Source organism: Bubalus bubalis, chromosome 9 (genome assembly GCF_019923935.1).
Source record: "Bubalus bubalis isolate 160015118507 breed Murrah chromosome 9, NDDB_SH_1, whole genome shotgun sequence".
Taxonomy (NCBI): Eukaryota; Metazoa; Chordata; class Mammalia; order Artiodactyla; family Bovidae; genus Bubalus; species Bubalus bubalis.
The window spans coordinates 106,313,062-106,341,060 of record NC_059165.1 but is presented as its reverse complement, the minus strand read 5'-3'; the positions used below and the strand labels follow the sequence as shown (position 1 = coordinate 106,341,060).

The 27,999-nt window shown below is 51.4% G+C and overlaps 3 protein-coding genes across 3 annotated transcripts in view; 2 read left to right on the top strand and 1 right to left on the bottom strand.

Moving 5' to 3' along the window:
- The first annotated feature begins 595 nt into the window (after window positions 1-595).
- Window positions 596-7,506, top strand: TM6SF2 (transmembrane 6 superfamily member 2). The gene is made up of 10 exons (XM_025293909.3): window positions 596-798; window positions 2,534-2,637; window positions 3,039-3,136; window positions 3,206-3,309; window positions 3,711-3,793; window positions 4,450-4,574; window positions 4,757-4,858; window positions 5,185-5,277; window positions 5,951-6,070; window positions 7,005-7,506. The coding sequence occupies exons 1-10, from the start codon at window positions 704-706 to the stop codon at window positions 7,209-7,211; spliced, it is 1,131 nt and encodes a 376-aa protein (XP_025149694.3). The 5' UTR covers window positions 596-703; the 3' UTR covers window positions 7,212-7,506.
- A 3,146-nt stretch (window positions 7,507-10,652) lies between these two features.
- On the top strand, window positions 10,653-17,364 carry HAPLN4 (hyaluronan and proteoglycan link protein 4). The gene is made up of 5 exons (XM_006057977.4): window positions 10,653-10,775; window positions 11,773-11,890; window positions 12,192-12,554; window positions 14,115-14,447; window positions 14,832-17,364. The coding sequence occupies exons 1-5, from the start codon at window positions 10,773-10,775 to the stop codon at window positions 15,221-15,223; spliced, it is 1,209 nt and encodes a 402-aa protein (XP_006058039.2). The 5' UTR covers window positions 10,653-10,772; the 3' UTR covers window positions 15,224-17,364.
- Window positions 17,365-20,728: 3,364 nt separating this feature from the next.
- The window catches only part of NCAN (neurocan), a 30,416-nt gene continuing 23,145 nt past the window's right edge, over window positions 20,729-27,999 (bottom strand). The window contains exons 13-15 of the mRNA XM_006057978.4: window positions 24,294-24,438; window positions 23,345-23,527; window positions 20,729-23,092 (exon numbers count right to left, since the gene is read on the bottom strand). Coding sequence (XP_006058040.3) covers window positions 22,947-23,092; window positions 23,345-23,527; window positions 24,294-24,438 — 474 coding nt within the window. The 3' untranslated portion in view covers window positions 20,729-22,946. The remainder of the gene's footprint in view (window positions 23,093-23,344; window positions 23,528-24,293; window positions 24,439-27,999) is intronic.

The window sequence follows — 27,999 nt, the reverse complement described above, 5'->3', positions numbered from 1 at the left end:
CCTCACCATCCTTAGCCGCCCCTTCGGACCCGCCCACATTAGCAGGTGTTCAGTATAGAGGAAGAAACAGTAGAGAATCACGGAGCCCTTCAAGGTGTCGCCAACCCTGGGCCCTGGCAGTCTGCCTTGAGATGCCCTCCCCCGCCCCCTACCCCAGGGGCCCAGTCAAAACGTCACACCTGGACACGTGTTTAAATTTGTTTGAGGCCATCGCATGAAAACTCAAATCCCAGGGCACTGAAGAGAACTCAGCACCCAGGCGGGTAAGGTTCTCTTGTCAGTGCGCAGAAACACAGAATCCGTAACCACTGGATCCTAGTGAAGTTGCTGGCCGAGGACCTCCAGGACGCAGAAATGGAAGCATCCTTGAGGACTTGTGTTCTAATCAGCATTAGTAGAAAGCGAAACCGGCTGGGCGGCAGGCATTGCCCTTGGGGACCGCCCCGAGTCCGGCGAGGCTATCAATGGAGGGGAGGGGCCGCTGGGAGAGGGAGGGGCCTCGGAGGCTCCCCGGGAGCTCGCGGGGCAATCACAGTGGCGGCGGGGAGGCGGGAGGGCGGGGGGGGGGGGGGGGGGGGGGGGCGGTGGTGTGGAGGGGACGACCTTTGCGCCAGGCGGGGCTGAGTCTGGCTGGGTCCCTGGCACCTCGGCACCCAGAGGCACAGCCACGCAGGAACCGAGCCGGGGTCCCGGCGCCGCGGCTATGGACATCCCGCCGCTGGCGGGCAAGATCGCAGTTCTGTCGCTGGGCGCCCTACCGTTGTCCTTCGCGCTCAACTACGTCTCGCTGCTCTCGTAGTGCGTGCGGGAAGGGGCTGGGGAGGCGGCTTCTGGGGCGGCGGGGCCGGGTTGGGGTGTGAGGGTGCGAAGCGGGCGGGATGCGGATGCGCGTGCTCCCCTGAGCCGAGCGGCCCCGCGCCGCTGGCACGGGGGAGAAGGGGGCTGGGTCAGGAGAACCTCTCGCTTCCAACCGGAAATACCCTTCCAGCCGGCTGGAGCAGTGTGGTGGAGCTGGGGGCGCTCCTGGGACGTTTGGGGCCTGGGGGAGGGACTTCGAGAAGCAGAGCCCCTAACAAGGCAGGGTTTTGGAAGGTTTCTGGAGTTTTCCCAGGGATATGCCCAGCACAGACTCCAAAGTCGCCAAGGGTCAAAGTATTGTCCCAGATAAGGCCCCAGTGACCCGGCTCTTGCCACACACAAGTTCTGCTGCGCTACCCCTACCAGACAGTTCCTCCATCGCCTGTCTGACACTTCCTTCTCTTCAGGGGCTGGCTGGCCCACCCTGTACACAGCCTCAGTTTTCCCTACATGCCAGGGGAGGTAGGGACCTCCCCTGTCCCTACCACCTAACCCCAGGCCTCAACCCTGTGGATCCAGCCACTGAATACCAGCCATCCACCAATCCCTCATACCCCCAAAACCAACACAGGCTGAGACAATAGGGTAGAGGGAATCTTGACTATGGAGTTGGCTCCTTGGGTGCAAATTCCTGGTTCCACCCTCCTGGAACCCAAGTGAGCCAGGTTGCCCCCAGGAGCCTCGGTTTCTTCGTTGTGTAATGAACATAATCCTAGACTCATTCCATAGTTACCGTCAAGGATTATGAACTATGTGCCAAGACTCTGTTGTGGTCTCAGCTAATTACTATAATTGTCATTGTTGGTTGGATGGGGCAAGAATGGGGATCCTAAGGGGTCGGGGGAAGGTAGGGATCTGGAGAGAGTGTAAGGGGAGAATATGTGACCTTGGATATGTCTCCCACAGTATCTGGGCCTTGATTTGCCAAGTGTCGGGGGCTGCCCAGAGACCTGGCTTCTATTATCTCTGCAGGTGGTTGACGTGCCTTATCAGGTTGATAGGAACAAATCAGGGCAGGGTGGGGTGGGGTTGGTGGAAAGATTTGGACTTTATTTGGGAGGAGTCAGGAGTTTCAGACAATGAGGTGTACAGAGCTAAGCTCTAGAGATCCTTTGGTGGTTGTGAGCACTGGAACTGACCACAGAGGGTCTTGGAATTGTTGAATGAATAAGCAAGCTGACACACATCAGCAGGTGACCAGATAAATCACATAGTCAGAAGGGGCTGACAGAGATTCCCTCTGTACCTGGAAGAGGAGCAATGTAGATGGGCCATGAAGGATGAATAGGACTTTGCCAAGTGGAAAGACTTTTGGAAGGAATTAGGGGGTGGGACATGAGGATGAGATGGTTGGATGGCATCACCGACTCAATGGACATGAGTTTGAGCAAGCTCTGGGAGTTGGTGACGGACAGGGAAGCCTGGTGTGCTGCAGTCTATGGTGTCGCAAACAGTCAGACATGACTGAGCAACTGAACTGAACTGAGGCGGTGGGTCAGAAACAGCTGGAGCAAGAGCCTGGTGCTGGGAAATGGGAGTTTCAGGGAATGGCTTTCCTTGATGGACAGGAGCTTCAGCCTGGTCACCTGGAGCTTCCTGGTGTCTGCTCTGCCCCAGGGTGCAATAGGGTCTCAAACTGGGCCTGGCCTCCCTGACTTGGCTTTCCTCTCCACAGCCCCCTGGGGGTGGTGTTGATGAGCACCCTGATCCTGGGTCTGCTCTCCTTGGCAATATACAGCTTGTCCCAAAGTGGCATCTATTATGACCCACTGTATGCTGGTAAGTTGGTGGGAGGGTCCTGGGGAAGAGAACTGTTTGGGCAAGGGCTTCCTGCATCAGACTGGCAGTCCTTGAAGGGCCTTCATCAGACTGGAGAACCTCAGAGAGACTGGAGACCCCCTGTTGATTGGGGAATCTCAGGGGGCCTCCCCCTTCTGACTTGGGGCTCCTGAGTGCCAGAACAGTGCCTTTCTCATCAACCTGTGGACACCTTTAAGTCAAGGACTGTGCCTGCCTATGAGGAAGGGTCGTGGGTCATGTGATTTGTGGGGTTGGGCCTGGGAGCAGCTTTGCACAGAGGCTTTGGGAAACTGAGTCCCCAGCAAGAACTCTCAGGCCCCGCCCACACCTAATCTCTACCCCGCCCCCACACTGCCAATGCCCCGCCTGCTCTCCCGTAGTCTTCGCGGTCTTCGCCTTCACATCCGTGGTGGACCTCCTTATTGCTCTCCAGGAAGACGGCTACATGGCGGGTTTCATGGCGTTTTACACCAAGGAGGTATGTCGGGAGCGGTCTGGGATGCCCGCAGTCCTACTGCCTGTCTGAGCCCCACACCTGCCCCCGCAGGGTGAGCCATACCTGCGCACGGCACATGGAGTTTTCATCTGCTACTGGGATGGCATTGTTCACTACCTCCTCTACCTGGCCATGACTGGTGCCATCCGTAAAAGGTGCGCGAGGCGGGCAGGGTGGCACCCGGACCCTGGGAAGGAGGCGGAGTTCTTAAGTGGGAGGTCCCAGGCCAGGGTGAAGCCAGAAGTGTGTGTAGGGGAAATCAGGAAGTCCCCCTAGGGCTTAGACAGGGGTGGCTAGGAGAAGGAGTCAGGGGATGTCACAGATGTCCCTGGTGGCTGATTCTCTTCTGTTGTGTCACCCCGTACTTGGGCAGCCACTGCTATCCTTGGACATAGGGTCTGACTGTTCATTCCCTCATTCAACTCCCTGTTGTCCCTTCTGTCTTGGGTGAAACTGAAGGGGTCCAAACCTGGGGAGCCCAGACTGCTCTCTGGACCCTGACCCTCTGAGACTGGGGGACAGGTATCTACCGGTTACTCCTCCGTCTCCCACCCAGGAAGAGTTACCGGAACTTTGGACTCTACTGGCTGGGCTCCTTCATCATGAGCATCCTAGTGTTCCTCCCAGGAAACATCCTTGGTAAGGACTTGGCTCTGCGGAATCCTGTCTCCCTGGGCTGGGTCACTGCCCCCCATCTGGAAGTCGGGCCCCATGGGGTCCTCCATACCTTTTCTGGTGTCTGCAGAGGGCAGCCCCCCACCCCCGCCAACTGCATGCCTCTCCATTCACAGTCTAAGTCTGCAGACTTTCCCCACATCTCTCCCATTTTCCTCTTGGAGGAATGGAAGCACATTCCACTTCTTCCCCAGCTAGTGGTCCCTGACCCCAGGGACTTAGCCCAGAATGCTCTTGACATGAGAAGGGAGTCTTAAAGTGGATCCAGAGGGCAGACTGACAGCTTTGTAGGTAGGTAGGTCTTGGGAGACAGAGCAGAGCAGGCAGCCAGGGATGTGGGGATGGCTGTGAAAGAGGACTATCCAGGGTGTTTCCAGGGGGAACGAAAAACAGCTGAAGTGTAGGAGCCATGTCCCGAAGGTAAATTGGGGAAGGCCAGGCTGAGGAGCATGGTCACCATCTTAGAAGCACTGGGGAGTCAGAGGTGTTAGGGCTGAGCTAGGATGGCATTTGTGACTCAACAGCTTCCAGCCAGGGGCTTTGACATGGCCCTGCCAAAGGGTCCAGCCAGGCCTGGGAGATCCCCGCTTCGTGACACCCTGTCTCTCCTACCATGGCAGGCAAATACAGCTCAGAGATCAGGCCTACATTTTTCCTCACCATTCCTTTCTTGCTGGTCCCATGCTGGGCTGGCTTGAGGGTCTTCAACCAGACCCAGGTGCCAACCTGCTGCACTCCCAACATGGTGAGTCCCTTGCCCCCAGGTCAGCCTTGTCCCAAATGCCTGAATGTTCCCCATTTGGGTTGCTTCTCGCCAAAGACATTATCTCCTTGGAAAGATCTCCTTGGTGATTAGGGAAGAAGGGATGAGCCTTCACTGAGTACCTGTTGGATACCAGACTTCTCATGCTATCTCTCATGGGGCAGGTGGAGGAGGACCAAAGAAAGGGCCTTCTGTGGCGCCCAGTTGACCTGGCCCTCATCATCTACCTCATCTTTGCTGCATTCTTCACCCTCTTTCGGGGCCTGGTGAGTCTGCACTGGCCAGCCTACTTGCCTCCAGTCCCCTCCTCAGCCCATCCCTCCCTTCTTTAACTTCTTTATCCAGTGCAGAAAAACGCCACTACTCTCCCACCTAATCATCCAGTGAAGTTTACTGAGTCTAATCTGAGTGTTCCATCACAAAGTCCCATTCCCTGTAGCCTTCTCCCCAGCTCAAGTATCTGTGGATTCTCAAAGGAGAAAACCAAGGCTGGGGCAGGCCAGAGCAGGGGGTGTGGGCCCCTCCCAGGAGGGTGGGGAAATATCCCTATGGGAGGGATGTTTAAGGCTGTTGGTTTGTCTGCGGGCCCTAGGTGGTACTTGACTGCCCCATGGATGCCTGCTTTGTCTACATCTATCAGTATGAACCATACCTGAGAGACCCCGTGACCTATCCAAAGGTGCAGGTGAGAGGGCAGGTGGGAGGAGAGGGCCACGGTCCTGCTGTGGTTAGGAATCCACTGGGCCCCTTTGATGAAGGTGCCGAAACAACACAAGTCAAAGTGGCTGAACCACAAATGGAATTTATTGTCATACCAAAAAACTACAGATGGGGTCTTCAGGTATGGCTGGATCCAGGAGCTCAAAGCTACTCTATCTCCAGGCTCTGCTTTCTTTGCATGTGCTCCACCCTCAGGTGGTGCCTTTGTGGTATGGCCGAGACAGCCTTGGGTATCTCCAGGCTTCCATTCTCCCTATTTAGCCACCTCAGAGGAGACTGAGCCCTTAATTTCTCAGTGCTTAAGTGTAAGTCTTAAGTAGGCTCTGATTGGCCAAGTTTAAGTCACATGCTCATAGCTGATTATTATGGCCAGGGGGGTGGGATGTTCTGATTGATCAGGTCAGGGTCACATGCTACCTATAGAGGAAGATGGGGCGGGGGGGCTCAGTGTATGAGAGTGGTGTAGGGGGGAAACCCAAGGGAAAGAAAGGAGTAATTTCCACAAAGGTGGGATATACAGTGAACCCCAATCTTGATAGAGTCTGAGGCTGGCCAGATCCTCCCTGGGGCCACCACCTAAGGGGCATCAGGAGACCTAGCTGAGCAGCTACTCATTCCATCAGTTCTGTGCCCCTCAGATGCTGGTGAATATGTTCTATGTGCTGCCTTTCTATGGCCTGGCCATCTATGCCCTCATCTTTCCTGGATGCTCCTGGCTGCCTGACTGGGCCTTGGTATTTGCTGGAGCCATTGGCCAGGTGAGGTGGGGTGGGTTGGGGTATGTTGGGCCGGTGCTTAGGAAAGTCCTGCTTGCTCATCAATTGCCTTTGTGCTCACCTTGGGTGATGCCAGGCCCTTGACAGGCTCCCAGGATTTCCTAGTGTTGGAAAGAAAAATGGGCCAGACACATAAACCCCATCCCATGAAGTCAGAACTGAACAGAGTGGGTACAGAGGCTGAGAGGGATTCCAGAGGGGCAGAGTTCTTAAAAGAGGGGGCATGGGCTTTGATGTATGGGTATGAATTCTTTAGGCAGGGAAAAGCATTTCAGGAATGGGAACAGCACAAAGAAATGCACAGAGGGGGTCAGTGGTTTAGACAGCCATAACGTGGATAAAGGCAGCGGCAAGATAAATTGACAGCTAGATGCTAAGGGCTTTGAAATCTGGGCTTGGGAGCTTGTGCTGAGAACAATGGGGAGCCATAGAAGGTGTTTGAGCAGTGGAGGGTTCAGAGCTGGGGGCATGTTTCTGGGTTTCTGATGGGACGCGATAAAGGCTGGACCCTGGCCAGGGCAGTGGGATCAGGAGGACCTTGATTAGATGTATTATTACTTTATCTATTACAGGTAGAATTGAGAGGATTTGTGTCAAGGCTGCCTGGGGTGGGGAAGACCAAGAGGAGGGGCTAGACTCAGGTCAGAGAGATGGGGTGAAGGGTCCAGCAGACAGAGCCAAAATGGTTCTGGTTAGGTAGCTGGGCAGAGGCTCACAGATAAATGGGTAAGAATAGACAGGACATGTGGGGCACAGGGATGTTTAGAGACAGAAGGATTGAAGAGGGGAGACAGGTAGGTCAGCAGGACCAGAGAGATAGGGATGAAGAACTTTGGGGTTCCCCATGGTGGGATGCTGGCGATGCTGGGACTTGTCCTCTGGTCTGTGACATCCATCCTCCCTTTCTGGCCGCCAGGCACAGTTCTCACACATGGGGGCCTCCATGCACCTGCGCACGCCCTTCACCTACCGTGTGCCTGAGGATGCCTGGACCAGCTTCTTCGTGTGTAACCTACTGTATGCGCTGGGCCCCCACTTGCTGGCCTTCCGCTGCCTGTGGCGCCCTGCCTTCTTCCTACGCCCACCTCCTGGGCCCCCAGCCCCCCATGAGAAGCAGCACTGAGGGGGCCGTGGGACCCCCCACAAGACTCAGTTTACATGCCCAGCCAGCCCTGTCCTTGGAAGGGTGGGTTGGGCTTTTTTAGAGACAGGAGGTATGTTTCTGGGTGCCTTCAGTTCTGGCTATGGTGATTTCAGGCCAGTGGGTGGGATGGGGGTGCCCAAGGTCCAGGTGTTCCAGCAGAGAGGGCCACAGGCATGCTCAGCTGTCACCTCACCCAAACTCCACATAGGCACCTTCCCTATCCATTCTCTCCCTCAATGGATCATTTTAGTAAAAGTCCTTTTGATGCATAAAACGTTGCTCTGAGTGTTTCATGGGGCAAGGGACCCTCTTCTCAGAACCTACCAGGGCCCACTCATCACTGCCAGCTTAACTCACAGGAGCTAAGGTGCTAGACAAGAGAAGTTGGCCTCTGGTTGGTGTGCACAGCCCCACCTTCCAGATGGGGAAAAACAAGGCTCCGAGAGGATCGGAGACCCGTCTGAGGTCACAATCAAGAGAGAAGAGTCCAAACTCTAAGCTCCACCAAGAAATTATATTAACTAACAGTGTGACAAAGTTATTAATCACCTATCATATACCAGGCCAATGACCAACCTCACACACTACATGCTGGATCTCACCTCATATTCCAGATGGGAAAACTGAGTCTGCAGGAGGTGAAGAGCCTGGTCCGAGGTCATGCCTCCTTAATGCAACTGGGTTAGGCATAGAGTCCTGGCTCCTTCAACCATAGAGCCCTGTGTCTGCTGTCTGATTGGCTCATATTTGGGAGAAACTGAAGTTGGGGGGCAGCCAAGTAGTTGGGGGAAGGGCTCCTTGTCCTCTGGTTTTAACTTTTTTTAACATTTATTTTTATTTCTTTGACTGCCAGAGTTCTTAGTTGCGGCATGCAGGATCTTTAGTTACAGCATGCGAACTCTTGTTCTGGCATGTGGGATCTAGTTTCCTGACCAGGGATCAAATCCAGGCCTCCTGCATTGGGAACATACAATCTTAGCCACTGGACCACCAGGGAAGTCCCCTCTCCTGATTTGATTTTTGAACTTAAGTGAAGTTGCAGGTTCAGGGATAACTCCTGCCCAGAGCACTGTGGGTTAGAGGATTGATCTCCCTACCCCTACCAATACTTACTAGGCATCTATAGTATGACTAGAGATCTCTTCATGAAAATTAGAGATACCAAGGGAACACTTCATGCAAAGATGGGCACACTAAAGGACAGAAATGGTATGGACCTAACAGAAGCAGAAGATATTAAGAAGAGGTGGCAAGAATACACAGAAGAACTATACAAAAAGGATCTTCATGACCCAGATAACCATGATGGTGTGATCACTCACCTAGAGCCAGACATCCTGGAATGCGAAGTCAAATGGGCTTTAGGAAGCATCACTATGAACAAAGCTAGTGGAGGTGATGGAATTCCAGTTGAGCTATTTCAAATCCTGGAATATGATGCTGTGAAAGTGCTGCACTCAATATGCCAGCAAATTCGGAAAACTCAGCAGTGACCACAGGACTGGAAAAGGTCAGTTTTCATTCCAATCCCAAAGAAAGGTAATGCCAAAGAATGTTCAGATTTCTGCACAATTGCACTCATCTCACATGCTAGCAAAATAATGCGCAAAATCCTCCAAGCCAGGCTTCAACAGTATGTGAATGGTGAACTTCCAGATATTCAAGCTGGATTTAGAAAAGGCAGAGGAACCAGAGAGCAAATTGCCAACATCCGTTAGATAATCAAAAAAGTTCCAGAAAAACATCTGCTTTATTGACTTCTCCAAAGCCTTTGACTGTGTGGATCAAAACAAACTGTGGAAAATTCTTTAAGAGATGAGAATACCAGACCACCTTACCTGCCTCCTAAGAAATCTGTATGCAGGTCAAAAGCAACAGTTAGAACTGGACATGGAACAACAGAATGTTTCCAAATCGGGAAAGAAGTACATCAAGGATGTATATTGTCACCCTGCTTATTTAACTTATATGCAGAGTACATCATGTGAAATGCTGGGCTGGATGAAGCACAAGCTGGACTCAAGATTTCTGGGAGAAATATCAATAACCTCAGATATGCAGATGACACCGCCCTTATGGCAGAAAGCAAAGAGGAACTAAAGAGCCTCTTGATGAAAGTGAAAGAGGAGAGTGAAAAGTTGGCTTAAAACTCAACATTCAGAAAACTAAAATCATGGCATCCAGTCCCATCATTTCATGGCAAAGAAATGGGGAAACAATGGAAAGAGTGAGAGACTTTATTTTCTTGAGCTCCAAGATCACTGCAGATGGTGACTGCAGCTGTGAAGTTAAAAGACGCTTGCTCCTTGCAAGAAAAGCTTTGACCAATCTAGACAGCATATTCAAAAGCAGAGACATTAGTTTGCCAACAAAGGTCCATCTAGTCAAAGCTATGGTTTTTCCAGTAGTCATGTATGGATGTGAGAGTTGAACTATAAGGAAAGCTGAGCACCAAAGAACTGATGCTTTTGAACTGTGGTTTTGGAGAAGACTCTTGAGAGTCCCTTGGGCTGCAAGGAGATCAAACAAGTCAATCCTAAAGGAAATCAGTCCTGAATATTCACTGGAAGCTGAAGCTCTAATACTTTGGCCACCTGATATGAAAAGCTCATTGCAAAAGACCCTGATGCTGGGAACGATAGAAGGCAGGAGGAGAAGGGGACAGTAGAGGGTGAGATGGTTGGATGGCATCACTGACTTGATGGACACAAGTTGAGTAAGCTCCAGGAGTTGGTGATGGACAGGGAAGCCTGGCGTGCTGCTGTCCATGGGGTCACAAAGAGTTGGACATGACTGAGTGACTGAACTGATAGTATGTCTAGCCACTAGATTGTCACCAAAGACCCAGAACTCCATTATCTTAGATGTGGAAACTGAGGCATAGAGTGAGGGGCGGAGTCAGATTTGAGCTGTTACTGCAGGTCCCTTCTGCAGGGTGTGTGACTGTTGTGGGGTCCCCATCCCAGAGGGAGCATCTTTGGCTGCTGGAGCCCGGGACCCTTTGATGGCAACCCACTCCAGTATTCTTGCCTGGAGAATCCCATGGACAGAGGAGCCTGGCGGGCTGTAGTCCATGGGGTCACACAGAGTCGGATACAACTGGAGCGACTTAGCACACACACAGTGACAGGTGGGAAAACGGAGACCTGCAAGCCCTCTCCCAGGTTACTCAGCCCTTCTGCCCACACGAGGCATCATCAGTGCCACCCCACCTCCATTTAAAACATAGTTGAACTGAGACCCAGAAAATTTCCTCTACTGGCCCAGGTCAGTCCCAGGCTGGGACCTGGCTTGGTAGCCACTGTTCAGGGCGCCCTTCCTCCATCTGTGCCCATCACCACCTCTCCCCAGAGCAGGTGCTACCATGTCCCCTTTAACGCCCCCCCCCACCCGTCCGCCTGCCTCCTTCCCTCCCTGCTCCCCTTGCAGGCAGACGCCAGGATTGCGCTGTCTGCTGGGATCTGTCCAGTCTTTCCCGGGTGTGCAGGGGAACGCAGTCCCAGCGCCTGGGGGCCGTTGGGCGAGGGCCGCACCGGCAGGATGGTGAGTGAGATCATGGGTTCCGTAGGTCCTTCTCTGGGATTCTGTGTCTCTGTATCTACATCCTTCAGTGTTTCCCTCCTTAGCCCTTCTCCCCCTCCCGCCTCTCCCACCTCTCTCTCTCAGCTTCTTGTATCTCTTTCTCTCCCACTCTTCCCATCTCTGCCTCTTCTTTTCTTGTTCTTCTAGGGTTTTCCCTACTTTTCTCTTTCCTCCTCCCCCGCCACCCGGGTCCGTTTTCTCTCCCTCTCTCTCAGACTCTGTCTCTCCCTCTACACCCATGTCTCCCTCTTCTTTCTTTCCCTCTTGCTCTCTCTCTTTTCTCTCTCAGTCTCTGTCTCTCCTTCTCTGTCTCTCTCCGTCTTTCCTTATCCTATTCTGTGTCTCCCTCTGGCACTCTCTTTTCTATCTCTCTCCCTTTGTAACTCTGCTTCTCCATCTTTCCCTCCTCTCGCCTCTCTTTCCTTCTGTCTCCATTTCTCCCTGCTTTTCTCTGTGTCTCAGTCTCTTTTCTTATTCTCGCCTTCTTTCTGTGTCTCTTGCTCTCTCCGCTTCTACCACCCCCTCGCCCCCCACCCCCACCTGCACGGGTTTGCTGCAGTCTCCTGGCGTACAGATAACCTTGCCGCTGCCGCTGCTCCAGCTCCTCTGCCCCTCCTCCCTCCTCCCCAATCTCTGGCCTGGGCCGGGGAGAGAGAGAGAGAGAGGGAAGGGGGCGGGGCTCAGGGTCTCAGGTTCGCGGGGGCAGGCGGGTTGGCCACGCAGAACTAAGGGAGAGTGAGTCCAGAGGCGTGAGCTTTGCGCAAAGGCAAGGGTCGTGAGGTCCCAAGAGAGTGGGGGTGGGGGGAGAGTCCGCTAGCCTTCTCCTTGGGACCCTGGCTGGTTGGGGACCTGGGCATGTAAGAAGTCCTCGCTGCGAGAAAGGAAGGCCAGGGGGCAGGGGGCTAGTCTTCTGAAAGGGCAGAGTCAGGAGGCTGGACTGAGCGCTGGGTGCCCCCAGGTGTGTGCTCGGGCGGCCCTCGGTCCCGGCGCGCTTTGGGCAGCTGCGTGGGGAGTCCTGCTGCTCACCGCCGCGGCGGAGGCGCAGCGCGGCCGGAAGAAGGTCGTGCACGTGCTGGGTGAGTCAGGGCCGTAGAAGCGGATCTTGCCCCGCCGAGGCCGTGGGCAAATAGGATCGCCCGAGTGCGCGGAGCGGGAAAGAGGGAGGGTGCTGGGCGGTCCTGATGGCCACAGTCCCCACCCAGCTCCTCCCGCTCTGAGTCCCCGCCCCCTCCCTAATTTCCTCCCGGAGTCCCTTTACCTTTCTGATCTCTTGACTCTCACCCAACTTTTCTTCCTACACCCCCTTCCCTGGGCCCCGCTCCCCAGGTGCTCCTGCCCCGCCCCTAGGGCTTCTTAACCCTCTTTGGTCGTCCACAGAGGGGGAGTCGGGCTCGGTGGTGGTGCAAACAGCGCCGGGACAGGTGGTCAGCCACCGGGGTGGCACCATCGTCTTGCCCTGCCGCTACCACTACGAGGCAGCCACCCATGGCCACGACGGCGTCCGCCTCAAGTGGACCAAGGTGGTGGACCCGCTGGCCTTTGCCGATGTCTTCGTGGCGCTGGGCCCTCAGCACCGAGCGTTTGGCAGCTACCGCGGGCGGGCTGAGCTGCAGGGCGATGGGCCCGGGGACGCCTCCCTGGTTCTCCGAAACGTCACGCTACAGGACTACGGGCGCTATGAGTGCGAGGTCACTAACGAGCTGGAGGATGACACGGGCATGGTCAAGCTGGACCTGGAAGGTGACCAGACTGTGTGGGCAGGACGAGTCACGTTTCTAAGGGAGGAGAGAGGATATTGCAAGGACAGAAACCAAGTCAAGTTGGCCTGAAGGGATTTAGCAGCTCAGTGGGGTAGGATAATGGTTCTGATTTGGGGTGATTTTGCTCCTCAGGGATATCAGCAACGTCTAGAAGCAGGTTATGGTGGTATATAGCGGGGAGAGGCCAGGGATGCTGTGAAACATCACACAAAACACAGGCAATTCGCCCAAGCAAAGAATAATCCAATCCAAAACGTCAATAGCGAAGAGGTTGGGAAACCCTGCAGTAGAATTCAGGCACAGGGAGATCCAGGCACTCACACCATTTCAGGAATCCTTCCCTCACCTCTGCTTCCCTGGGTGGCCTTTCCTTGGACAAGTTTCCCGGGTGAAAACAAAAAGTAGTGCCAGGCTTCCACCCTCCCAGCTTGGCAATCGATTTCCTTTGAGTGTTACCTAGAGTCCCAGAGTTGTCCCTCATTGGCCCAGCTTGAGTCATGTGCCTATCCACGAGCCAATCACTGTGCCTGGGAGATGGGTTGCTCTGATTGGCTGACCGTGGAGCTGAGCGGTGGCGTTTCTATTTGAAGAATTCCCTTCCATTTGGTTGCTTTCCTCACTCCACCTTGGAAGACTCTAGGAGAGATTTCTTAGCCCTCACTTGCTGAACTTCCCAACAAGAGTGAATAACAACAATAACAAAAGCAGCTCTCCCTTATTGGGTGTTTTCTATGTGCCAAGAGCTTGGTTGAAGAGCTCTCTGGAGTCTCTCATTTAATTTTCCCAAACCCCCTGAGTAAGACGCTATTACTAGCAGATGGGCAACTGGCTCAGAGAGGTTAGAGCCTTGACCAGGACATGTGCCAGTGAGTGGCAGAGCCAAGACTCAAACTCCAGTCTCAGGCTTCAGCTCTTCTTTCTGGTTCCTGTTTGATCCTTCCTGCAACTGCTGCGAGATGCATCTGCACCCACAAAGTCCTCCCCCTAAACACAGACACACAGAAAGCTAGTGAACTGAGTTGACTGTGATTCTGATAAGGGAGGAGTTTACGAACAGAAGTTAGATGGGAAACCAATGGGAAATGTCCTGGGTAATCCTGGAGACCAAAGAGCTCTTTGTCTAGGATCAAATATTCATGGGGTCCTAGCGTGAGGGAGTCAGCTCGGTGGGCTCAGAACTTGACCAGAAGGCAGGTCCCAATGCTGTAAGAATGTCAGAAGCACATAGAACTAAAGGAAGCAGGGATGTGGGAGCTGGGTTTTGAAGGATGAATAGGAGCTCTACAAGTGGATAGATGGAAAGAACACAAACAAAGGTCTCCAGGCGTGGAAAGGAGGTGGACACGATTAAGTGTGTCAAAGAGTCAAGTGAATCCCAAGTCTAAGGCAAAGGAAGTACGAGGGATATGAGCTGGGGAAAGGCTGGTCAGGTCTGACGCCAGAGTGAGGGATGGACTGAAAGGTGGCACCCCTGATGTCAGGTAGGTTGATGCGAGTTGGGGTGGGGGGGCTCCGAGCTGACCCTTGTGTACCCTCTCAGGTGTAGTCTTCCCTTACCACCCTCGTGGAGGCCGCTACAAGCTGACCTTCGCCGAGGCTCAACGCGCGTGCGCTGAGCAGGACGGCATCTTGGCGTCTGCTGAGCAGCTGCACGCAGCCTGGCGCGACGGTCTGGACTGGTGCAACGCGGGCTGGCTGCGCGACGGCTCGGTGCAGTACCCGGTGAGCCAGCCCCGGGAGCCCTGCGGCGGCCTGGGCGGGGCCGGGAGCGCCGGGGCTGGCGGCGGAACCTCAGGAGGTGTGCGCAACTACGGCTACCGCCACAACGCAGAAGAACGTTACGATGCCTTCTGCTTCACATCCAACCTCCCGGGTGCGTAGGCCCCACCCCTGGGAGGAAGGTCCTGCCCACCGCTGGCCCGGGCCCCGCCCCACCCATGAGACCCCACCCCCACCCCCAGGCCCGTCTCAAGATTCTTTCCCACTGTGCCTAGTTTTCTCTCTTCGCCTTTCCTCTCCACACCTATCCTCGGATGTCCGGACCCGGAGGTCCCTAGTATAGTCAAGGCGCGGCAATCAAACAAAGCCTGGCACCAGCACTTCTCTAGCCGAGGCCGTGGTCCCAGGCTGCAGGGGAGCGGGTGAAGTTTCTGAATCCTGAGGCTGTTTCCTGGGCGGCAGGCGAGAGGGAGTCCTGAAATCCGAGGAGGCCCAGCCCCAAGAGCAGCCCTAATCACCCCTACCCACCCCTCTGCAGGGCGCGTGTTCTTCCTGAAGCCACTGCGGCCGGTGCCTTTCTCCGGAGCGGCGCGCGCCTGCGCAGCGCGCGGCGCCGCCGTAGCCAAGGTGGGGCAGCTCTTCGCCGCGTGGAAGCTGCAGCTGCTGGACCGCTGCACCGCAGGCTGGCTGGCGGACGGGAGCGCACGCTACCCCATCGTGAATCCGCGCGCGCGCTGCGGCGGCCGCCGGCCGGGTGTACGCAGCCTCGGCTTTCCAGACGCCTCGCGCCGCCTCTTCGGCGTCTACTGCTACCGAGCGCCTGGCGCGCCGGACCCCGCCCCTGGAGGCTGGGGCTGGGGCTGGGCTGGAGGCGGCGGGTGGGCCGGAGGCTCGCGAGACCCCGCCGCGTGGACCCCGCTGCGCGTCTAGGCCTGGGCCGTGGACCGCGGGGGCGCTTGGCGGCTGGCCGAGTGCCCTGTGGCGTGGACTGACCGCACACCTGGAGACTGGCTATGCTCTTTGCGGTGCCCTGCAAGTTGACCAGACCTCCTGCGGTCCTTAACCCCTGGCCACACCCTCTGAGGTCCCCAGAGTCTGGCCAGTTCTCGGAGCCAAGTCCCTTGGAGTCCCCTGGAGATCGACCAAGCCCTACCTTTTCTGAACGGTGGATTGGGTCTCCTCTCCCAACTTTCCCCAGGAGACGAGGCACACCCTCTGAGAATCCCTGGAGCCTAGCAGACTCTGAGGTCTCCTGAACACTGGACACGTCTCCGGAAATCTTCCGGAACTTACCCCATGGTCGCCTGGAGGCTGGACCCCCGGGATTATCTGGAGACTGGCCACACGTCCTATGCATCTGCCCGAAGACTGTAGACTGGTCCCCTAAGGCCACCTGGACACTGAGCCCTCCTACCCACCATCCGTAGAGAAACCAGAAACCTCTGAGTTCGTCAATTGACCACACGGCCATGGTCACATGAACACTGTGGGCTCCTGTCCTATTCCCTAGGGTAACCTGGAGATTGGTTACTTCCATTCTCTCCCTTTCTCCCACGAGTCCCCCAAAGTTTCCAGAATAACAGGTCATGTCTCCAGGTCACTGTGGAGAACAATCCCACCCCTTCAGTTTCAGGGGCGACCACCCTTGTCTTTCACTGTTAATACAGGTTGACACGCCCCAGCTGGCTCGCATGACAGGATGCCTGTGGCGCATCCCTCAGATTCTCTCTGAGGGAATAAGTCTGCCTTTACCTGATGGCCCCTTTCCTAGCTGTCACCTAAGAGACCATCTCCCGGGCCCAGGGACCCATAAAATCCATGTCATTTGCTATGGAGACAAATTGCCCCACTTCCCATTGTTACCAAGGCGACCAGCCCAGCTTCCACTGTCACCTAGAGTCACACAGCCCTTCCTTCACCAGTCACACCCATGGAGTTAGTGCCGCCCTCCTCCAGCTGTAACCATGGATACCACACGTTTCCCATCTTACCCGCCTTCACTCCAGGGACCTACAGCTTCACTCCCACTGTCCTCACCCTGACCAACAGCCAAGGAGACCACCCTCTCCTCTAACTGTCCTGAGAGTGACCCAACGTTCGGTTCTCCAGCTCTCACCATGGAAACAGGCTGCTCCTTTCCGCGGGCGCCCCAGCTCCCTGCTCCTCTCCAAGCTCCGCCCCCAAGCAGCTTGGACCCAGCAGCTGTTGCCATGGAGACTAAACTCCGGTATCTGAGATAACAGAACACCTTAGGCTTTCTCTTGTAGGTAGGGCCCGCCCCTCCACATTGTCACCATAGAGGCTGTCAGCGTCATCTCCATGACAACTGACTTCCCAGTCCTCAGGAACTTCTTACCATGGGCCGAACTTGCTCCATAGGGCTTAACGGCTGCCCCTTCACCAGATGGGCCCAGCTCCAGGCGGACTTCTGGAGCTGCTGGATACCCTCCGTTTGCACGCTAACTACATCTCAGACAACAGCTGTGCACGAGATAACCTTGCAACACCCGGATGAGCAAATGAGACCCTGATGTGCCCCAACCCTTTGTGCTATACGAGCGCGAGGCTCCTCTTTTCCTCTCTGAGACCACATCCCCACTCTCCCTGAGGTCCTCTTTCCTTTTCTACCCTCCCTACCCCCACATTTCCCTTCTTAGAGATCCGAGAGAGGTGGAATTGTCTGTAGACCTCAAAATCCACTCTGAACTCCAGGTTCTAAGGGGCGATTTGTGTTAACAAGTCAGGACCCAGTCAAACTCCCCAGTGTTAATAGCTTGCTCAGGGAGACTGTCCATGAACGAGGCCGCCCCAGCTGTTGGAGACCCTAGTTTCGAAGTCTTGCCTGGAGTAGCACTGGGGTCCTTCCTGGAGCCCTCTTATTGCCACATCCATCTCCAGGAGACTTGTCTATGGGTTTGGGGACCAGGTGTGCCTGAGTTTGAATTCTGCCTCTGTGACCAAGTGATGAAACCCCTGATCTTGTTTCCTCCTCTGTACCAGGGCTGCTTTTATGGTCCCAGTGAGTGCAAAGTGTTACAGCAGGGGCTCAATAAATCTTTTCTTTCTTTTTTTTTTTTTTTTTGATGAGTGAAAAAATGAGGCAGTTGGTGGGTAGTTATTTCAAAAATGCACATTGGTAGACAAAATGTTTTTCAGCTGGGGTAGCAGGGGGGCTTGGTGATGATTTGATTGGGAAACTTCTCTCATTCCTCAGGACCATTCATTCCCTCTCCCCAATCTCTCTTTCCTCTCCCTTCCCCCATCATGTTCTTCTCTCCCTTGAGCCACCTCCCATGGGTCTGGCCCTTCTCAGCCCTGTCCTAATTGGGTCACTAACCAACCCAGCGGTTCCTCTCAGTCCCTTGGAAACAAAGTGTGTGAAACTGGATGTTGACTTCCTGCATCAGGAAGGAAGAGAAGTTGCAGATTTTCCATGGGGTGGGGTGAAGGTTGGGGTCAGGGGATTGTGGGCTAAGAAGTAGTGAAAAGTCTCTGGGATACAAAGAAAGGAGAAGAGGAAAAAAAAAGTGTAAATGTCTGATACAGCTGGAGGAGGGGGATGGTTGACTTAACTGCTGGTGCTTCAATACCAGATGGGACAGAACTCTTAGAAATTCCAACCACTCATCTGAAGTCAGGATCAGCCTCCTGGTTAGAGAGCCTTGGGCTCCAACTGAGCCTTAGCTTCCTTGAATAGGAGAAAGATAATGGGTCATTTTCTGGAGATGAGTGCATGAGATTTCTTTCATCCCTCCTTTTCCTTGCTGACATCCTTTCTCTCTTCCTTGGGGTCTGACATCTTGGTTGTGCCCTGGGTAACTAAGTTTTCCTTCTCTCATTCTGTGAGTCGGAAGGGCTGACTCTACTGGGCAATGAGTACTGTGACTCACATTCCTGGGCGACCCTAATCGTCCAGGGGTGGACATGGACCCAGGCAGACCAATGAGATTCAAGCCCTGGGATTTTGACGGACCAATAGGATCTAAGGAGCCCTCTTTCTGCTGGGTCTCTGCACTGTTGACGTGGAAGCCTCAAGAGCCTACCTGGAGTAGAGCCCCTCTGGAAGGTAGATATTCAGGAAAGCATCTCTCTCCTGTCTTCCCGCAGCCAGTGCACTTCTCAGAGACATCTAAAATTTCCTACATGTCCTTTGAAAGAGGTTTTGTATTCATTCCAGGAAACACGCATGTGTCATTTTCCTCCTCACTTTTAATGAATGAAAGCATGCAATGTATACTCTATTTGTTTACTTATGTGTTTGGCTGCGCTGAGTCTTAGTTGTAGCACGCGGGGTCTTTGATCTTCATCGTGGCTCTCGGGATCTTTAGTTGTGGCATGTGGGATCTAGTTCCCTGACCAGGGATAAAGCCTTAACTCCTTGCATTGGAAGTGCAGAGTCTTAGCCACTGGGCCACCAGAGAAATCCCAATATATACTTTTTATGTTGTAAAATTTCACACAGTATGAAACTCACCATTGTAAACATTTTAAAGACTTCAATTTAGTGGCATTTGGTACATTCGCAGTGTTGTGAGACTATCATCTCTATCATTTTCATCACCCCAAAGAAAATCCCATACCCATTAAGCAATCTCTCCATTTCTCCCTGCCCCCTCTCCTGCTCTGACAACTGTTAATCTGCTTCCCATCTCTATGGATCTGCCTATTCTTGATATTTTATATAAGTGGAATCCTACAGCATGTGTTCCTTTCGTGTCTGGCTCCTTTCCGTATGATATTTATGGTTGAATATTCATACATATACATATCACACTTTTTTTATTCTTTTATTGGTTAATGGACATTAGGGTATTTTCCATCTCTATTGTGGATAACACTGCTACGAACATTTGTGTGCCATACATACTTTTAAAGTAACTCTATTTTTTACTTAATAATATATTTGGGGACTGGCTTCCTTCAGCTTGTAAAAAAATCACACCCCCTCCCCTCTGCTGCCAGCATTCTTCTGAAGATTGGCACTGCTGTTTGGATGCACCATAACTTCTGTAACCAGTCTCCTAATGGTGGCCATTTGCACATTTCCCATATTTTGTTGTTAGTAATAAGTACCACTGACATCACACCAGTGTGTGTAACTGGAGGATGATATCAGGAGTTGTTTGATCAAGGGGTCAAGATTTGCCATTTTGATAGGACTTCCAACTATTCCTAGAGGTGAGGCCAATGTATAGCCCATCACTAGATGTGGTTCTTCCCTGATAGCTCAGTTGGTAAAGAATCCGCCTGCAATGCAGGGGACCCTGGTTCAATTCCTGGGTGGGAAAGATTCCCTGGAGAAGGGAAAGGCTACCCACTCCAGTATTCTGTTCTGGAGAATTCCGTGGACTGTATTAGCCCATGGGGTTGCAAAAAGTCAGACACAGCTGAGCGACTTTCACTCGTTTCACAATAGATGCGCTTGCATATTTCCATACACCTTCACCTGCGTCATGTGTCATCACTTGTTACCTTGGCCAGCTTATTAGGTGAAAAAGAATCTCTCTTTGTGGTTGTCACTTGCAATTCACTTGTTACATGAAGCTGACCATCCTCCACTTTGACCTTAGCTGCAGGCTCTTGAGTAAATCATAAATCATTCTCAGTTCAAATACATTGTCGTCATTAAAATATGCAAAACCTTTCTCTTGTGAGATTTATTGTTTATTTCCCTTTATTTATATGTCCTAATTTGTATTTCTTGGCAATCTGAAAATTGTATTATTTTGTCAAGCATATGTTGTAGTTTAACAGCCATCTTGTTTCCTTTGAGCTTTTTGTTCATATCCTTTGCCCATATCCTTTACCCTTTGGCTATTGGATTATTGTTTTTTGTTTTTTTTTTTTTCCTGTTGTGGACTGGTGGCTCAGTGGATAAGAACCCATCTGCCAATGCCGGGGACACGGATTTAATTGTAGGAGCTCTTTAAGGCAACAAATTCCATTATCTCTGATTTGAAAATTGTTTCCAAGCTTGGCATTTGCCTTTTGATCTTGTTTATATTGCTTTTTGTCATTATCACTTTTAGGAATAAAGCCCACACTCCTCACACAGCCCATATTGCCCTGAGTGGCTCATCCGCTGCCTCTCTGACCTCATGTCCCCCCACGGTCTACCTCTGTCACTCTCTTCCAGCTACTATGGACAATTTACTGTTTCTCAAATGAACCATGTTCCCTCTGCAAGGAGATTTTTCACTTCCACTCTTCCCTCTGCCTGAAACTCTCTTGCTTTCTTCCCTTCTTCATCTAGTTAACACTATTCTTCCTTTAGATTCTGTTCACCTCCTCCAGGAAGATTTCCCTGACCACCTCCCAGGCATCACATCTGTTCTGTTCATCACTATCTCCCCAACATCCAACATAGTACATGGCTCATAATAGCTGCTCAGTAAGTCCTTGCTGAATGACTGAATGAAGGTGTCAAGAGGCAGGTTGAACTGTTAAAAAATTTTATTAAAATGTCCAAGAAGTACATTAATGTCCACAGTGTCAGATACCACAGACCCACGGAACACTGCAGCTGACAGCAAAACTGACAGAACCCAAAGCTGTTCACGCGCACACACACTCACACGCATGCCACACGCGCGGCACACGCAGACACATGCACACCTCAGAGGGAAAGACCAAAAGACAAACCACCCACTTTAGAAAAGATCGAAGCCCCCTCCTGCCATGGAGCTGGGGTGTGGGCAGGGCAAGGGGCTGAAGGGGCCAAGGGCAAGGAGCATAAACCAAGACCCCTCAAAAAGGTTGCACCTCTAGAGTCCCCCACCACTCCAAACAAAGGGAGATTCTCTTGTGACATGGATGACTGAGATGTGTTATTATGTTTTTTAAACCAAGAGGAATTATCAAAGCTAGAAGGCAAACCTATATTCCTGGGCTTTCTCAACAATAAGCGTAAGGTGAGATAGTGGATAATGTCTACAGCAGGGAAGACTAAAGATCATGGTCAAGGGTGTGGGTCTAGTTTGGACTTCTCAATCTTTTCCTAAATCTTCCTGTGTGTTGAGCATAATTAAGTTTCAACTCCTTTCCCCACAATAGAGAGCAGGGTTTGGAAGCAGCCAGAGGCAGGGCCAAATCCTTATTTGTCTTGCAAGCCAGTGCCTTTTGCTTATCTGAGCCTCAGTTTTGCCTTGTATAAAATGGGAAAATAATGGTTCCTAAGTCACTGGGCTGTTGAGAAGATTCAAGGAGGCAGCGTGTAAGTCCTTAGCTTGGTACCTAGTCCATAGTTGTCATCTATGATTATGACTTCCCTGGAGGGATATAGGCTCAGTCAATCCACTTCTTCCTCTACTGAAGCCTTCCGTGACCGTATATTTGCTTATTTTTCTTTCCTGCACAGGGCCATGCTCCACTGTGGTTTTTAACACTAATCCACAGATGTTACCCAAACTAGAGAGGCTGAGAGTGGACAAAGGACATGGAGGAAAAGCCATGGATCTTTCTTTGCCAGAGACCAGGATGCTGATCCCGAGATCTGGCTGGGGGAGACGTTTTACACATTGTAGATTCTGGGGAGGAGGGCAAGGTGATTTATTTACCACTTGAAAAATTAAAAGCCTAAAAGAAAAATGTGTGTGTGTATATTTCGGTTTTAACACAGCACAACTCTCTACATTACCATAGGTAGATGTTACTACTTCAAGGGTTAAGCATTTCTAGTCCACCAGGCAGTGAATGGGCTGAGGGGAGGGATGGGACCCAGGGCAGGATCACTACCAAGGTTTGCTTGAGGGATGGGTATGGGCACTGAGCTAGAAAACGTGGCACCTCCTTGGTCCACAAAGGAGGTTCTTTGTCTCCCTGAGAGATGGAGGGGGAGGAAATCTGGGCTTGTCCTCTCATCTGTGTGTGTGTGTGTTTGGGTGTGCATGAAATTCGCCACACATGGAAAACCACCAAATCTCAGCACTGGACTAGACCTGGGAGAGCCAGCAACACAAATGTCCTTCCCTGTCCACAAATTTCTCTGACTATTCTGACCCCTAACCCTGAGGAGCATGGTGGGATGTTGTTCAAAAAAACATTCCTAGAATTCAGCACGTAGGAATTCCACACTCAGTTTATCCACCAAGACTAAGGACCAAGCTTGGGCGGAAGTCCAAGTTGAAGGAAGAGCAGTCATCAAGTTCAAGCAGTGTGTTTCCATGTAATATTCTACTCCCAAAGCCAATGACCTTCACTAAAGGCTTCAGCCTGCACCCAGGACATCTGACAGTTAACTAATCTGGAATTCTGGCAGTCAACGCAATTCCTTAGTGCAAATCCAAACACACATTCTTGCACCCTTATCAAAGCCTTATTTTCACAACTGGCAGTGAGCCTTGCCAGCAAAAGACTAAACCACTGCAAAGACTGATCTCTGCCAATTGTGCTTCCCTCCACTGGGAGGTGCTCCCAGAGTTCAGCCTCACTAGAACTGGCTTTCCAGACACATGGCTGCACCCGCCAAGAGGACCTTGTGTATGTAAGGAGGAGGAGAGAGGAACTTTTTACAAGTGGGGAGGTACGGTGGGGGGGTGTGGTTTGGGGTTCAGGGGCTTCCGGACCCTCTTGTTTCTCTCTGGGCTCTGTCTCCCCAGGTGAAGGCTCCAAGGGAGGTGTGGGAAGGGGGTTGTGCTTTCTTATGCCTGGTTCTTCAACAGAAATTCCCTTCTTCCTTCTCCCAGTCCTCTGCTGGGTGCTTCTTGTGTTTTCTGCGCTCCTTGCGAGATTTGTGGTGGCGATGCTGGTGGTGATGCTGGTGGTGATGGTGGTGTCGCCGCATCCTATGGGACCGTCTGGCTGCAGGGAAGCAAGGGAGGACAGAAACGTGTCAAAAGCCGGTGAGAGGTGGGGGGCCTGATGCAACAGGCCTCCTTGGAGGAGGGAGACATGGAGGGAACACCAGGTAGGCTGGTAAGTTCTCGTTTATCGGCAAGGTCGTATTATCAGGCAGACAGCCAGTCAGATCAATGTGTATAGTCATGAGATGCTTAACTGGAGACTATATATAGCTGGAAACATGGGTTGGGATGTCTGGGGGAAGCCACTTACGTTTGGTGCAGACGATCTGGGGCCGGTCCCATTTGCCATTGCTCCGGCACCGGATGATGGCCACATGGTGCTGGGCAAATCCTTCATCACACTGGTAGCGTACTGTGGCATGGACATTATACTTGGCCTTGCGGGCGCCAATGGGCGAGGCGTTCTCCACTGCTGGAGGGGGACCACACAGCACTGGGGACAGAGGGACTTCCCGTTAGAGAAGCGGACAGGACTAGCGCCAAACTGGTTCCAACTCTTGTTGAGATGGACCCTCAACAGGTACCCCCTTCACCCAGCTGTGACCTTGAAAGGCTAGAAGTGCATATGTCTGTCTCCTCCACCCAAACCAGGAGCCTTTAAGGGCCAGGAACCTCCTGGACCCATCTAACCCTTTAATACTCATGCATGATGCGAACGAAAGAAATGGGAGGCAAGAATAATCCGAGCAAATGAAATGAAGAAAGGACATGAAAACTGGCAAAGAAACAGAAGCCAGAATGAAAAAAAGGTGTAAGAGACAGGTGGACATGAGAATATATATATATATATATATATACACACACACACACTTAATACGTAAAGAGCTCTTACAAATCAATAAGACCAATGAACCTATAGAAAATTACACAAAGGAGGTTAACTGGTAGGTCACAGGAAAAATACATGCAAAGAGCTTATCAACATATAAAGAGCTGGTTATTCTTATCCTCAAACATACGCAAACTATGAAAACAATGATATACTGTATTTTTCAGGACTTAGAGGAACAAAGAACAGAAAGTGTGAGAATACACAGAGTTGGAGAGGCTGGGGGGGGGGGGGAACGGGTGCTCTCACACGTGAAGAGTGAAAACAGGGCTGGAGTGGCGCCTGCACTCATGAACTCAGACAAAACAATGGATGAGTGAGAGGTGGGAGGGAGAGCGGGGGGAGGCGGTGGGAAGCAGCCGGAGCATACCTGTGCCCTTCTTACAGACGTAGGGGAGGTTGTAGTTGCAGGGAACATCGTTCCAGCGGCCGCTCTCATGCGCAACCATCACCACACAGTCCTCCCCGCCCGCGAAGAAGTTGTCCGGCTGATTTTCCCGCCAGTTCTCAAATTGCTGTAAGAATGGGGAGCAGGGGGTGCTCAAGGGACCTGCATCCTGACCCAGACTCTGGCATTAGCACTGTGGGACTCCCCTGGCCAGACCACTCACATTCTTAGGGACTCAGGGTTCCCACCTCTCCGATGAGCACTGGTCTAAGTTCCCTGAGGGTGGCTGCCACTGCAGTCTGAGTCAACCCTCTACTAGCTGGGAGGCTGTGGTGCCCTCCTCCCCGGTCCTCATGCCTTCTGTTTCACTCCCTGACAGTTTTCCACATGGGTCGCACATTGTTATATAAATAGTTGAACAAAAAGTGACGTCAAACTGGAAGTCCAGGAGGGCTTCCCTGAGGAGGCAATAGGAGAGCTGAAGACTCAAGGATAAGACTGATGCAGGCAGGGAACAGAGTTCTAAGCAGAGGGAATAGCTCGTGCAAAAGCCCAGAGGCAGGACCGAACTTGCCCTGTCTGAGGAGCAGAACAGAGTCAGGAGGGCTGGGGCTGCTCGATCCAGTTAGAGTGTGGTCAGGAAGTGGGCAGGGGCCAGTTCCCATGGTAGAGGAGGAGAGGTGGATTTTTTTTTCTAATTGTGATAAAAATATAGACTACAAAATTTACTATTTTAACCATTTTTTTTTCTATTTTAACCATTTTAAGCGTCCGATTCATTGGCATTAATTGGATTTACAATGTTGTACAACCATCACCACTGTCTGTTCCCAGAACTTCTTCATCACACCAAACAGAAACTCTGTACCCATTAATCCCTCACTCCCCATCCCCGCTCCCCACCACCCCCGGCAACCACCGATCTACTTTCTGTCTCTATGGATTCGTCTATTCTAGGTATTTCATGTAAATGGAATGTGACTCCTTTTATGTCTGGCTTTTTTCACCGAGCATAATGTTTTGAAGTTTTATCTACATTGTAGCATGTATCAGTGCTTTTTCTTTTTTTGCCTTTTTTTAAAAATTGGAGTGTAGTTGCTTTACACTGCTGTGTCAGTGTCCGCTGTACAACAAAGTGGATCCACTACATGTACACACATATCCCCTCTTTCGGATTTCCTTCCCATTTAGGTCACCACGGAGCACTCAGTAGAGTTCCTGAGTACAGGAAGTTCTCATCAGTTATCTAGTTTAGACATAGGAGGCTTTACAAATAGTTGAGGAAAGAAGAGAAGCGAAAGGCAGGGAGAAAGGGAAAGATATACCCAGCTGAATGCAGAGTTCCAGAGAATAACAAGGAGAGATAAAAAAGCCTTCTTAAATGATCAGTGCAAAGAAATAGAAGAAAACAATAGAATGGGAAAGACTAGAAATCCTTTCAAGAAAATTTGAGATAGGGAACATTTCATGCAAGGATGGGCACAATAAAGGGTAGAAATGATAAGGACATAACAGAAGCAGAAGAGATTAAGAAGAGGTGGCAAGAAAACACAGAAGAATTACACAAGAAAGGTCTTAATGACCCAGATAACCATGATGGTGTGGTCACTCACCTAGAGCCAGGCATCCTGGAGTGTGAGATCAAGTGGGCCTTAGGAAGCATTACTATGAACAGAACTAGTGGAGGTAATGGAATTTCAGCTGAACTATTTCAAATCCTAAAAGATAATGCTGTGAAAGTACTGTTCTCAATATATCAGAAAATTTGGAAAATTCAGCAGTGGCCACAGAACTGGAAAAGGTCAGTTTTCATTCCAATCCCAAAGAAGGGCAATGCCAAAAAATGTTTCAACCCGCACACAATTGCGCTTATTTCACATGCTAGCAAGGTTATGCTCAAAATCCTGCAAGCTAGGCTTCAGCAGTATGTGAACCAAGAACCTCCAGATGTACAAGCTGGGTTTAGAAAAGTCAGAGGAACCAGAGATTGAATTGCCAACATCCACTGGATCATAGATAAAGCAAGAGAATTCCAGAAAAACATCTACTTCTGCTTCATTGACTACGTTAAAGCCTTTGACTATGTGGATCACAACAAACTGTGGAAAATTCTTAAAGAGATGGGAGTACCAGACCACCTTACTGTCTCCTGAGAAACCTGTATGCAGATCAAGAAGCAACAGTTAGAACCTTGTGTGGAACAACTAATTTGTTCAAAATCAGGAAAGGAGTGTGACAGGGCTGTATATTGTCACCTTGCTTATTTAACTGATATGCGGAGTACATCATGCAAAATACCAGGCTGGAAGAATGACAAGCTGAAATCAAGATTGCCGGGAGAAATAACAACAACTTCAGATATGTAGATGATACCACTCTAATGGCAGAAAGTGAAGAGGAACTAAAGAGCCTCTTGATGAGGGTAAGGAGGAGAGTGAAAAAGCTGGCTTAAAACTCAACATTCAAAAATCTAAGATCATGGCATCCAGTCCTATCAGTTCAGTTCAGTTCAGTCGCTCAGTCATGTCCGACTCTTTGTGACCTCATGGACTGCAGCACGCCAGGCCTTCCTGTCCATAACCAACTCCTGGAGTCCACCCAAACCCATATCCATTGTGTTGGTGATGCCATCCAACCATCTCATCCTCTGTCATCCCCTTCTCCTCCTGCCCTCAATCTTTCCCAGCATCAGGGTCTTTTCAAATGAGTCAGCTCTCCGCATCAGGTGGCCAAAGTATTGGAGTTTCAGCTTCAGCATCAGTCCCTCCAATGAACACCCAGGACTGATCTCCTTCAGAATGGACTGGTTGGATCTCCTTGCAGTCCAAGGGACTCTCAAGAGTCTTCTCCAACACCACAGTTCAAAAGCATCAATTCTTCGGTGCTCAGCTTTCTTTATAGTCCAACTCTCACATCCATACATGACCGCTGGAAAAACCATAGCCTTGACTAGACTTGACCAGTCCCATCATTTCATAGCAAATAGAAGGGGGAAAAGTGGAAGCAGTGACAAATTTTATTTTCTTGGGCTGCAAAATCACAGTGGCCAGTGAGTACAGCCATGAAACTAAAAGACGCTTGCTCTTTGGAAGGAAAGCTATGACAAAACTAAACAGGGTATTAAAAAGCAGAGATGTCACTTTGACAACAAAGGTCCATATAGTGAGAACTATGGTTTTTCCAGCAGTCATGTACAGATGTGAGAGTTGGACCATAAAGAAGGCTGAGCGCCGAAGAATTGATGCTTTTGAACTGTGGTGTTGGAGAAGACTCTTGAGAGTCCCTTGGACTGCAAGGAGATCAAACCAGCTAATCCTAAAGGAAACCAACCCTGAATATTCACTGGAAGGACTGATGCTGAAGCTGAAGCTTTGGCCACCTGATGCGAAGAGCCCACTCACTGGAAAAGATCTTGATGCTGGGAAAGATTGAAGGCGAAAAGAGAAGAGGGAGGCAAAGGAGGAAACTGTTAAATAGCATCACCCACTCAATGGACATGAATTTGAGCCAACTCCAGGATATAGCAGAGGGCAGAGGAGCCTGGCATGCTGCAGTCCATGGGCAGCAAAAAGTCAGATACGACTTAGTGACTGAACAACAGCAACAAAAGTATATATATGTCAGTCTACTAATTATCCCACCCATCCTTCCCACTTAGGATCCATGTTTGTTCTCTACGTCTGTGTCT